Source organism: Rhincodon typus, chromosome 2 (assembly GCF_021869965.1).
Source record: "Rhincodon typus isolate 14 chromosome 2, sRhiTyp1.1, whole genome shotgun sequence".
NCBI lineage: Eukaryota > Metazoa > Chordata > Chondrichthyes > Orectolobiformes > Rhincodontidae > Rhincodon > Rhincodon typus.
The window spans coordinates 13,845,014-13,858,053 of record NC_063333.1 but is presented as its reverse complement, the minus strand read 5'-3'; the positions used below and the strand labels follow the sequence as shown (position 1 = coordinate 13,858,053).

Here is a 13,040-nt window from a genome sequence, read left to right as displayed (position 1 = left end):
GTTGCTGAAGATAAGCACGCAGGTGCAGCAGGCGGTGAATAAGGCAAACTATATGTTGGCCTTCGTAGTGAGAGGATTTGGTTGAAGGTGCAGGAATGTTTTAATGCTGTAGTAGTTCAGTGCCTTTGGTGAGACCACATCCAGGTTATTGTGTGCAGTTCTGATCTCTTTATCTGAGGAAGGATGTTCTGGTTATGCAGGGTGTGCAGCAAAGATTTACCAGACTGATTCCTGGGATGGCAAGACTGCCATAAAAAACAAGAGTCTGGATCAGTTATGATTTTCTTCACTGGAGTTTTGAAGAATGAGGGGAAGATTTCGTAGATACCTATAAATTTCTAATGGGACTAAACGGGGTAAATGCAGGAAGGCTGTTATCGATGACGGTGAAGTCCAGAAACAGGGATCACAGTCATCACAGAGATCACAGATTCGGTGCATTTCGGACTGAGATGAGGAGAAATTTTTTTTCACCCAGATAGTGATGAGCCATTGGAATTCCCTGCTGCATAAAACAGTTAGATCAAAACAGTTAGACCTTTTCTGAAGAAGGGTCTAGACCCGAAACGTCAGCTTTCCTGCTCCTCTGATGCTGCTTGGCCTGCTGTGTTCATCTAGCTCTACACCTTGTTATCTCAGATTCTCCAGCATCGGCAGTTCCTACTATCTCTAGACCAAAACAATATTTTCAAGAAGGAGATTGATATAGTTCTTTGGGCTAAAGGGACCAAAGGGTATGTGGAGAAAGCAGGAACAGGGTACTGAGTTGGTTGGTCATCCACAATCAGCACATAAGGCTTGAAAGCCGAACATTCGACTCCTCCTATTTTCTGTTTCCTTCCCCAAAGGAAAGTGACGATCAACAATGGCTTTAGGGTCACCATGACAGAGTCTAGTTTAAGTTCCGTACTTTATTAACTGACTTCAGATTCCTGTGTCCCCACAGCTTTAGCCTGGGCCTCTGGATTACTAGCCCAGTGATGTTGCCACTAGGCTTCCATTCCCCTTTAGTTTCTCCATCATACGTCTGTTGTCCCCAGTATGAATCCATGAACTAAATTCATCTGCTTACTGGAATCTTCTGGTTTTCTTTGACATTCAGTATTTTATTAACCTTTTTGAATAAAAGCCCAGTCTACTCTGTGGTTTTATCTAATGAACTGCTGCTAATTTCTGTATTGATTGCATTGCAAAATATTTTGTTTTTCACAACTTTTAATAAAGGCTAATTGTTTTCTGTGAGGCTTGCTGTGAAATAATGTATTTTCTGTATATTTTTCATTACAAAGATGAAGGCAAAGGAGAACCAAAGATATGTCAAGGGCAGTTAATTTAAATTTTACTGATAGCTGAAGGAAAAATGGAAATTTTATCCACCTGGAAATAGACTGCCTAGGGAAAAGAGAATCCAAGTTGGATTTTGTCTGCGTTGCAACAGTGATAACACTTCAAAAGTGCTTAATTGGCTGCGTAGTAATGTTCTCTATCTAAATAAACTCAAGTATTTTAATGTAAAAATTTTACCATTAAAAATCTGAATATGTTAGTTATTATTTGCATACACCTCCCAAGTATGTTTCGTGATTGCGTTTCAATGATGTGATTTACCATGCAGGCAAACTTTTTAAGGAAAGCCTCACAGTTCTATTAACCATAAAATATATCTGTTAGGCTAGAGCCTAAGAAAGAGCATTCCCTCGGTAATTTCCCCCAAGTTCAGACATGCAAAATATAGATCTTTAAAGAGTGGAAATAATTGCAATGAGTGTGACAACAAATAGAATATGCAGCGGTGGAGCAGATCAGATAGAACTGATGTCCCGTTGCTCCGTGTCAAGTCAGAGAAGAGCGTGCCACCAGAGATTCTGGAAGCCAATCACTGTAGGAATTGATAGTTCTTTTGATTTGTACGAATCTAATTTTTATTTGCATATCTTTCTTGATTAAAATTCTCTTATAAACAATAGCCAACAACTGTCATATTTGTGCTAAATACAGAAGTTGGAGAGAAAAATGCCTTATGCTTGGTAGGACCCTTAACATGATGTTATCTTGCCAAAAAAATTTAATCACACAGTCACTTACCGGATGTGGCTCATGGATCCAGCCCCTGCCTAAAGACTACATCCTGTTTTAGCTTCCAAGCTGGCATTACTTTTTTTCAGCATCTTTGATGTTGAGGATAAACTTTGGCAGCAATTATGTAAATGTAACAGCCCTTATCTCAGAAAAGATCCCAGTTTCTGGAAAAAAACAGTGTTCTGTGCCAGCAACTTCAAAGCTTTAGTGTGCCAGGTGAAAGGTAAACCTGGACATTTTGCTGAAGTAACAAATTGAGACACAAGATTTTTAGGTGCTGGTTAATTTGGCATTCTAGTTGGCCCATGTAAACTGACATTGGGGAAACGAAGCATAGACTGGGTGACTGCTTTGCAGAACATCTACGTTCTGCTCACAAAAGAGACCCTGAACTACCTGTTACCTGCCACTTTAATGCACCACTCTGTTCCCTGGCCGATATCTGTGTCTCTGGCTTGCTGCAGTGTTCCAGCGGAGCTCAATGCAAGCTGGAAGAACAACACCTCATTTTCCGCTTGGGGACCCTGCAGCCCTCTGGACTCCATATCGAGTTCAATAATTTTAGGGCCTAAACACTCCCATGTCCCAGCCCCTTACCCCACACGCCAGGCCTTGTTATCACTTTGCCTGCCATTACACTCCACCTGTTGTTAGTCATTAATAGTCCCCATTAACAACTATTCACCCTCCCAGCCTGATCGTTAGCAACTCTTCGTCTGTCCAACTGTTCTTCTCTCTCTTTCAGCTCTATCCTAACGTTGACTCCCTACCCCACCCACCTTCCTATTTTCTGCATATAAACTGACATTTTTCCAGCCACCATCAGTTCTGAGGAAGGGTCACCGGACCTGAAATGTTAACTGTGATTTTTTTCTTCACAGATGCTGCCAGACCTGCTGAGCTTTTCCAGCAACTTTTTTTTTTTTTTGTTGTTGACTCTAATAAGGACCTGCCAAAGGTTTTGAAGACCAAGCATGTCCGACTAGAAATCGGTTCATTACATTGCTACTACCTAGTCACAAATTAGTTGATTGACATCTGAATAATTACAAACGATAAATGGACTGTGTTTAGATTTAGAAGAGCATTAATTCTGCTCAGTTTGACACAGCATGCATCAGTTCAAAAATTACACTGTCTAGTTGTCTGTCTCTGCAGATGCTGCTGGACCTGCTGAGTTTCTCCAGCACTTGTGTTTTTATCTCTAGTCTTCACTAGTTTTCAGCAATCACAAAATACACACAAGAATTTGTCCAATTTTATGATAGTCATGGAGCCAGCTAGCAGCCCTTAGAAGGTTTGATCCCTTTACCACTCCAGAGTCATTTTGGAATTTTAATCTTAATCAATTTTTCATCCTTTCCTCGGGTTGCTTGCGTGTGGTTTATTGTTTCAAAACTTCACCAAAGTTTTCTTTTAGAATAGTAGGAAAATTGTTAGAAAGTGAAACTAGGACTAGAGGGCATCGCCTCAAAATAAAGGGAAGCAGATGTAGGACTGAGGTCTGGAGAAACTTCTTCACCCAAAGGGTTGTGAATCTGTGGAATTCCCCTGCCCAGTGAAGCGGTTGAAGCTACCTCGCTGAATGTTTTTAAGGCAAGGCTAGATAAATTTTTGAACAGTAAAGAAATTAAGGGTTATAGTGAGTGGGCGGGTAAGTGGAGCTGAGTCTCAAAAAGATCAGCCATGATCTTATTAAATGGCGGGGCAGGCTCGAGGGGCCAGATGGCCTACTCTTGCTCCTAGCTCTTACATTCTTACGTTCTTTTGTAAAGTGTAGCAGGCTGATTAGTAACCTGTTGAACTGCAACTAGTTTTTAGTACATTGCATATAGATGTTGTGATCCTCTGATATAAGCTTACCATTTTGTTACAAGAGTTTCCCTCACAAATTTGTGTTTGGTAAATGTTCTAAATGTTTTAAATACTTTCATGACCTGAAATAGATTTATAACTTTCACAGAATTCTTTCTGATATGAAGTGATTTTCTTATTGGTTCTTACAAAAGCTAGTCGTTAATATTCAGTGTTAAATCAACAGTTTAATTATTGAGTGCAAGGCTGTATACGTTTTAATTATATTTAATAATGCTGCTACTAACAGAAGTCAGCATATTTGATGAAAAACCAGTACGTCTTTATGAAGTAAGAACTCTTCATTTTATTGAAACTAAGATGTTCAATTTACATCTGATTTTGATAACTAGTACTTAGGCTTTGGTTTCTTTTTGTTTTGATATTTCAAAACATGTAGGTGTAGTTGAAATTAGTGGAACTATGAAAGAACAATTATCACAAGAAGAAAGTGTTCACAAGCCAGCCAATGACTTTAACCATGCAGGCGATCAGACCACAGTGGCAAATGAAAATGGTAAGAACTGTCAAGTTTACTTGATTTTCTTTATTGAGTTAAGAACTGCACTGATCGCTCACAGCATAGTATGTATCTTATCTCCTTATTCAATCTGTCCAAGTAGCAGAAAAGCATGTATCTTCTAAGTAATGATGAGGAAATATTAAGTTACTTCATATAGTAAATCCATTGGCTCCTGAATAATATTTACTTCGGCGACATGGTGGCACAGTGATTAGCAACGCTGCCCTCCCAGTGCAAGGGACCTGGGTTCAGTTCTTGCCTTGGGTGACTGTCTGTGTGAATTTCCACCAGGTGCTTCTGTTTCTTCCCACAACCCAAAGATGTGGAGTTTAGGTGGATTGGCCATGTTAAATGGGGATAGGGTAGGGGGCTGGGATGCTGTTCGGAGGGTCAGCACAGACACAATGGGACAAATGTCCTCTTTCTACAGTATAGCGATTCTATGAGGTCTACTCTTCATTTCTCATACAGGACTCCATCTAAGTTTGATTTCAAGGAAAAGAACATGTGAACATACATACAAAAGGAGTAGGGGTATGTCATTCAGCTGCTTGAGCCTATTTTGCTTTCAGTAAGATCACAGCCGATCTGATTGTGAATTTAAATTCACATTCCCACCTAACCCAATAATGTTTTAATCCTTTACTTAACAAGAATCTATCTGCCTCTCTCTTAGAAATATTCAAGGACTTTGCTTCCACCTTATTATCAGGGAGAGATTTCCAACTACTAATTTCATTGTGAGATAAAAAGAAATTACCTCATCCCCTATTTTAAATGGCAACCCCTGATTTTAGTTCTAGATTCTCCCATAAGTGAAAACATCCTCTTTCCAGTCACCCTTTAGAGGCCCTCAGGATTTTGTCTCTCAATCAAGTCATCCATTACTTTTGTAAACTCCAGTGGATATAAACCTAGGCCATCCATTCTTTGCTCTACAGGACCACTTGCCCATTCCAGATATTAGTCTAGTAACCTTCTGAATTGCCTCCAATACATTTATATCCTCCTTGAAATAAGGTGACTGACAGTGTGCACAGCACTCTAAATGCAGTCTCAAAATGCCCTACTTGGGTATTCAAATCCCCTCATGATAAATAATAGCATAGCTTTCCTAATTACTTCCAGTACCTCCATACACATCTTTTGCAGTTTATGTAGGACCCTTTGCATCTCAGAGATCAAGAATCTCTCACCATTTAGATAATATGCTTCTTTTAAATTCTTCCTGCCAAAATGTTCAAACTCTTACTTTGCTACATTATGCGCCATTCGTCAGATCTTTGCCCAATCAATATATTTTGTAACATCCTTGTGTCCTCTTCACAACTTGCTTTCCTGTCAATCTTTGTATCAAATGCAAGTTTAGCAGCTCTACTTTCTGTCCCTTCATCTAATTAATTTACATGAATTGTCAGCAGTCAAGATTCCAACACTGAACCCTGTGGTAGATGTTTCTAATCTGAAAAAGACCCATTTAGACCTACTTTCTACTTCCTGTTAGCCAGTCAATTCCTGCCAATGTCAAAATGCTATCCCCTATACCGTGAGCTTTTATTTTCTCCAGCGATCTTTTTTAAGTGGCACCTTATCAAATGCCTTCTGGAAATCTAAGTTTGTTACGTTCTCTCACTTCACAGCACAAGTTACCTCCTCAAAGAACTCCAGTACATTATTGGAGCCAACTATGTTCACTCTGCCTGATTACCTTAAATGTACCGAAGTGTCCTACTATAACTTTAATTTTACTTTCTAACATCTTCTGTATGACATGTTAAGCAAATTGTCCAGTATTTCCCTCCTTTCTGTCTCCCTTTTCAAGTAAAGGAGTTACGTTTGCTATCTTACAGTCTAATGGGACTGACCTTGATCAAAGGAGTTTTGGAAAATTAAAGGCAACATGTCAACAATCATATTTGCCACTTCTTGAAGACGCTAGGATGAAATCCATGAAGACCTGGGCACTTGTCAGCCTACAGCTCCTACAATTTATTCAGTACCTCTTCTCTGGTGATGGAGATTTTCCTGAGTTCTGACCTGCTTTCCATGCCCTGATATATCTTTTTCTCTATAGTGAAAAGTATTGGCTGTTAATTCATCTGCCATTTCTTTATTTTTCATTATTAACTTTCTGAACACAAACTCTCACTTTTTATTAACTTCTAAAATTATTTATATAAACTCTTCCTATCCATTTTATTTTTGGCTAATTTTCTTTTGTACTCATTTTTTCCTTTTTTCCATTTTTTTTTGTATCTTCTGTCTAACTTGCCAGCTGTCTTTGTGTAGTGATATTTCTTTCCTTTAGGTTTGATACTGTCTTTAACATTTCTAGTTAACCATCAATGATGGGTCTGTAACTTGGAAATTTTCTGATAGAGAATATGTACAAAAACCATGGAGTTTTAAAAAGTTCACTCATGGGTTGTGGGATTTGCTGCATAGGCCAGCATTTATAGGGCAGTTAAGAGTCAAACCACATTGCTATGGTTCTGGAGTCACAAATTGGCCAGACCAGGTAAGGATGACCAATTTCCTTCCTTCCCTGAAGGACAAAAGTGAAATAATCATTACATGGTCATTGCATTGTTACATGTTCACAATTTGGCTAGCTTTACTTCAATTTCAGATTTTATTGAATTCAATTTGACTATCTAGTAGGATTTGAGCCCATGTCCCCAGGACATTAGCCTGGGGTTTTGGATTTCTAATCCAGTGATATTACCACTATGCCACCACCTCCACTATTCTGAACTTGCATCACTACTAACCTATCCTTTAACTTAATTTAGCAATTCACTATCAGCTCTGCTTGCATGCCCTCGCAGTTGTCCTTTAAATTTAAAAAAGAAATAGTTTCAGTAAAATTCCTCTGACCTTAAAACTGAATGTAAAATGTTATGGTTGCTGCTGTCTATGGGTACCTGCACCACAAGATAGTCAATTAATCCTATTTTATTGTACAATACTAGGTTGAGTATCACCTCCTCTCTGGTTAGCACGAGAATGTGCTGTTTTGAGAAACTACCTTGAAAACGTTGCATGAACTCCTCATTAGACTACTTCTGCCATTTAACTTTTCTAGTAAAGATATTGATTATATCGTGACTATCATCATGTGATTATTGTTGGGAGTCTGTAGACCACTCCCAGTGGTGACTTTTTGTTTTCATTTTTTTACATTTCAAACTAAAGGATTTGCACACCTTGGTTTCGTAAACTTAGATCATCTCTGTCTATTGTGCTAATACCATTATTAAGTAACTGAGTCACGCTTCCATCTTTTACTACTTTCCCATTATTTCTATATGTCCTGCATCTATTGATTCAGGTCTCCATCCATGTCATTCTGCAACCATGTCTTTACAATGGCTACCAGAATGTACTTATTCATTTCAATTGGTACAAAAGAGAACCTACCTGGATATTTATCCATTCTTGAAGGTCCCACAGTCCTGCTGATACATCTAGTTCTTTCTCAAGCAGGTGAAGTGTTATTGCCTGCATTCTTCATTCTGGAAATCTATTGCAAAAATTTGATCACTGTTTATGTGAGAATCATACCACATAAGATTGAATTGATAGCAGTATTGTGCTAATTTTACCTGTGTTCCCCTGTCGTCGTATCACAGTTTAATTGAAAGTAATAAATTGCATTTACAAGTGCAACTCTGTAAAATCATTTCTCAGATGTTTTTTCAAGCTGAAAATCCTAGATTTCTCCAGTCCTTTCCAATATATCTCACTTGGAAGTTTTGTGACGCTTCTTTCTACCTCAATTGCATGATGTCGTCCTGATTTTTTAAAAAAAAAATATTCCTTCAGGTGTGGGCATCGCTGGTTAGATGAGCATTTAGTGCCCTTCCCAAAACCTCCTTGAGCTGCTGTTCTGCAGTGAGGGAGGTTGATACACTAACAGTGCTGTTAGAAGTATAGTAGTCAGGCTGCAGCCCAAGCAGTCAACCAAGTCACACACTTTGTTCATTAAAGTTTTTGGCATTGCACAGTCTATCCTTAAATCATACTGCCCTGAATAATTTTAGCCTTGTCTTCAAATCTGGACTCTAATTCAATGTAACATGTTTGAGGTCTTGATATAAATTAGGAATTGTTCTCTTCAGACTTCAGTCTTTCAAATTCAAATCTATTACCAACCATGGTATTATCAAATAACAAATAAACATTAATAATTCCTGGACTTGTCGACTGATCTGATCTCAGAGTTTGCAAAGTCCGTATCTATATCAGCTATCACTGGTTCACTGAATGTAAATTTTCAGTTGCTGACACGTGCTGTGTAATAATTTTATAAAGTCATTTAAATGCAACTGAGCCATTAAACCGTTGCCCTGATCTAACAAATGTAATATTTCAATGTTTACTGATCTATGATCCATTCTTCTTAAAATGTGTTCAGTTTCCCCACAAATGTTCTTTGAACAATTTTTACCAGTAGCAACTCTCTTGAGTGAGAGTAATATTGAGTTCATGCTTACAAGTCCAATGATATTGGGCTAGTGGCATCTGTTATGATTGACTTTGGAAAAGTTATTACAGTGAAGTATGTTCAAGGTAAGTGTGGCAATTAAAACTCCACTGTGTTTACTTCTTCAAACCATCATATGAACCCAAGTAATTTGGTTCAATATTTTGCCTTTTATTTGTTCTCAGAATGTGGGAAATGCTTACAAGGCCATTCAGTCAGTTGTGTAGTACAGGACTAGAGTTGTATGACGGAGACTATGCAAGATTGTCTGAGGCCAGTCCTTTAAATAATCGGATTTTTATCCATGTTTGAACAAGGCTGAAATGAGTTCAGGAGCTGAGTGGTCCAGGAAGAACCCAAACTGGGCGTCAGTGAGTAGGTTACTTTATTACTAAGCAGGTGCTGTTTGATAGCACTGTAGAGACTTCATCTGATGAAAGGGGCAGTGCTTGAAAGCTTGTGATTCCAAATAAACTTGTTGGACTATAACCTGCCATCGTCTGACTTCTGACCTTGTCTACCCCATCCAACATTGGCACTTGCACATGATGACACCTTTCATCATTTAACTGATGAGTTGCTGTTGTGCATGTTATAGATGGTACACACTGTTGCCACTTTGCGTCAGTAGTGGAGGGAGTGAATGTTTAATTGGTAATCATCAACTTTTAATCTGTACTATCAATTTTTTAAGAGAGAAATCCTGAAGAGTTCAGCCTGTTAAGTAAGTATAATGGGGATTTTAATGATATACTAAGTTATAATCAGTGCCGAAGACATTTCCTAGTCCCAGGAAATGAACATTGTGGTAAAGATCTTATCAGAATTGGAAAAAATAATATTTTACTCTAAGGTTTACAACACATGAGGAATAATAATCACTTCGTAGTTTGCTATATGTGGGAATTCTTTAATGATTGACTTACCTTGTTTGATGTCATCATTGTTGCTGGGCCCCTGGAGATATCCTTGAATTAGTACAAGATTCAAATTAATATCAGGAAAGCTAAAATTCACACCATACAGCTCTCTGCATCATTGTGGAAAGCTTCCTTTGAGGTAATTGGCAAATTGTGTTTTATTTGCTAAAATCAAAATCCAGGCCATTGTTTTGAAACACATATATCTATTTGTTTAGCATTCAAAGGATTTGCCTTTGACAAAAAATAAGTAAATTATGTAAGAGCATCCAAGGTGGCCACATAATTCAGCTTCAAATGTGTTTTGCTGAACTTTCTCTAGTATTTAGCATGTGAAAAATATTAGTTTTATTTCATTCAAAATATTTTGTGCTTGTAGATTTGGCAGTCGTCCATACAGCTGATTTAGCAAAGGAGGCTTCAGTCTCTGAAAAAGCGGTTCAGCAGCGTGAGTGTCTATCTCCAGTGACAGATGTTCAAGAGCTTGAAGCAACTGAAAACAAACCTGAAACATCAGAGCAACCTCAGCTGGATGAGGAAATACAAAATTTGGAAGAAGTTGTTGAAGGATCAGTGCTTGTGAAAGAAGAGCATCAGTTATGTGAGAACAAGTCAGAACTAATGGAGGTTTCTGTCCTAGAAGTGTCTCATAATGAACTCAAACAAGAAGCTACACTGATAAAGGAGAGTCCAGCAATTCTATTACAAAATAACGTGACCCTGAAGAGCGAAGAAAAAGTTTCTCAAGCATGTTTCAGTAGCAGCATTTCTGAGGCTGAAAGTATACCAGATATGAGTTTACCTGTTGAAAGCAATACTGTCAAAATCTTTGGAGAAACCAGCAATAACTACACACAGAACGACAAGCCAAGCATTTCTTCCCATTTTGTGACAGTTTCAGTTGGAGTTTCTCCTGTAACAAATGTGTCTTGCACTTCAGCTGCAGGCACTTTCTCAGGAATTCCTGCATCAACGTTCGTACCCATAGTTCCAAAAATAGGCATGGGAAAACCAGCTATTACCAAAAGGAAGTTTTCTCCAGGAAGACCTAGAATGAGACAGGTAAATTTTGGTCTTTAATCAGTTAAGTGTATACAAAGTTTGAACACGACAGTTTGTCCAATGCATGTGATTGGAAAATTGCTCCATAATTTCTCTATTTTGTGTTTATGAAGTTGCAAGGTGCATCAAGAAATAGTGACAAAGAATTCAGGGTCTGGAAGACGACAACAAAAAAAACAGCAAAAGTTCTTTTCTGTTGCATTTTCTATGTTATAATTAACAGATTTTTAATGATAATCTAAATTTCAATAATGTAAACTATATAGAGTCCTTCATGGTAACCTCAGCTGGTGCAGCTATTGAACCTGTGCTGTTGGCATCACTTTGCAGTACAAACCAGCATTCAGCCAACTGAGCTAGCCAATCATCTAAATAGTTGTTTATTTATTGAAAGCATTAAATGCGAAAGATGGGATTTGTTAACCTCCACATGAACTTGAGAATTTGTTTCTGCCAAATCTGTGCACAGAACTCTATTCAGTACCTTTTTGGTCTTGTGTTTTAGAAGTCTTGAGGTGCAAATTCATTAAAATTCATTACATTTTAATATCCCATTAGCCTTTGGCAGTTATGCAAATATAATGTAAAGTACAGATGAATATGTTGAATTGCATTACAACATCTTGAAGATAAAATTAAGTTTGTGAAAACCTGAAAGCAAAGAATAGAGAAACTTCATCTACAGTAGAGGCACGTGCTTTCTTTTTTAGCACATATCAAGTGCCAAGTAAATCTATTAAATGTTTACTCCCAAGTTTGCTAAGAGTACACTTGACAGTTGTTATAAAGAAAATCTAACCAAAGAGAAAATACTACTTCAAGGCTTGAACTTAATTTAATCATGAAAAACCATCTGTACTTTGCATCTAGCTCAATGTTGTTTTCAGGAGACCGAAGATGACATTGCTGCTATGTCTTGTTCCTTCCAATTTGCATACTGCTGTGTAGTTGTGCAGATGTGTTTTGAGTCTCTGTGCAGTGTTTTATTTCTGTGAAGGGATATGGTACTGGTCCTAATATAGTGAATAACATGTAAAGTTTTTTGGTCCTTGTGATTCATTTTCAAATTCATGTTTTCCAACTAATTTTAGCATTTTCTATATAAAATACATAAGTTTTAATGCACTATGTTAGCTTGTATGCTGAGATTTGATCCATCCCCCTATACTCCCGCTTGCACGTGTGCACACACACCTGTCCAACAACCACCAATCATCCTAATTTGGTAATTTGTTCAGCAGGGGAGTAGGTAAACTGTTTTGGATTTTTTTGTCTTCTGTTAAGAATATAGTTTGTTGAACTGTGAAGTGTTTGCAGTGGGCAACTGTTGTACTTTTAGATTGCATCCTGCACTGCAGACACTTCCAAGAGAGCATTTATTATTGGTTATTTGCATATTGCAAGTAATTGTCCTGTGCGCTGTAAGAAATCAGAATAAGATTGAGGATTAAAATTGCATTTTAGGTAACCTGACAAAATTTTAAAGGGCAAATAAGAGTAGTTACAACTTGAGGGTTTTGGGATATTCAATTTTATGCTTGGCTTCTCCTGGATTAGATTCTATAACAATGGAAAGCTGCCAAAGTGAAATTTGTTCAGACTTCACTCTATGGGTTATGAGTATTTTCATCAGTGTGCTGTCTCTAAGTGTACTGAAATATATCTTCTTGCTCTAGTATACTAATGGAAAGAGCAAAAGCAATGATTGTATTTTTAGGAATTTCAATTGGTTCAGCCCAGACATTTTTGAAGTTTAGGTTTTGTGACTTTTATGTCTCACTAATCTGAGTATGCGTTGGTTACTGAATGTCCCAGCATGCACATTAAGATTCATGGGTTTTTTTGTAAGTACATATAATAACTCTTCTTTCTGTGGAAAGGTGGTTGTGTTGTTCTTATGTTAAAAGACTTTTTTGCATATTTTAAAAGCATTAGATCTATTTTCACATTGCTCTTTTTTTCTAATTTAAAGTGTAAATCAGAGCCCTAGAGTCAGAAAGATTTAATTATTATTCTAAAGTAGTAACATTTTTCTGAGGCAAATTATAATTTTGACTAGTCTTTTATGTAGATAGGTAGAAGCTAATTGCATACACCTGTGTTTGTTGTGAATCCT

The 13,040-nt window shown here is 37.6% G+C and overlaps 1 protein-coding gene across 8 annotated transcripts in view; it reads left to right on the top strand.

Annotated features, from left to right (window-relative positions):
- Nucleotides 1-4,318: 4,318 nt before the first annotated feature.
- kmt2ca (lysine (K)-specific methyltransferase 2Ca) overlaps nt 4,319-13,040 on the top strand; it is a 179,345-nt gene continuing 170,623 nt past the window's right edge. For 6 of the 8 annotated variants that reach the window (XM_048606763.1, XM_048606774.1, XM_048606756.1 and 3 more), the window contains exons 1-2: nt 4,319-4,450; nt 10,242-10,924. In XM_048606763.1, the coding sequence (XP_048462720.1) occupies nt 4,357-4,450; nt 10,242-10,924 (777 nt within the window). In that variant the 5' untranslated portion in view covers nt 4,319-4,356. The remainder of the gene's footprint in view (nt 4,451-10,241; nt 10,925-13,040) is intronic. The other 2 variants (XM_048606780.1, XM_048606784.1) reach the window with 1 other exon arrangement.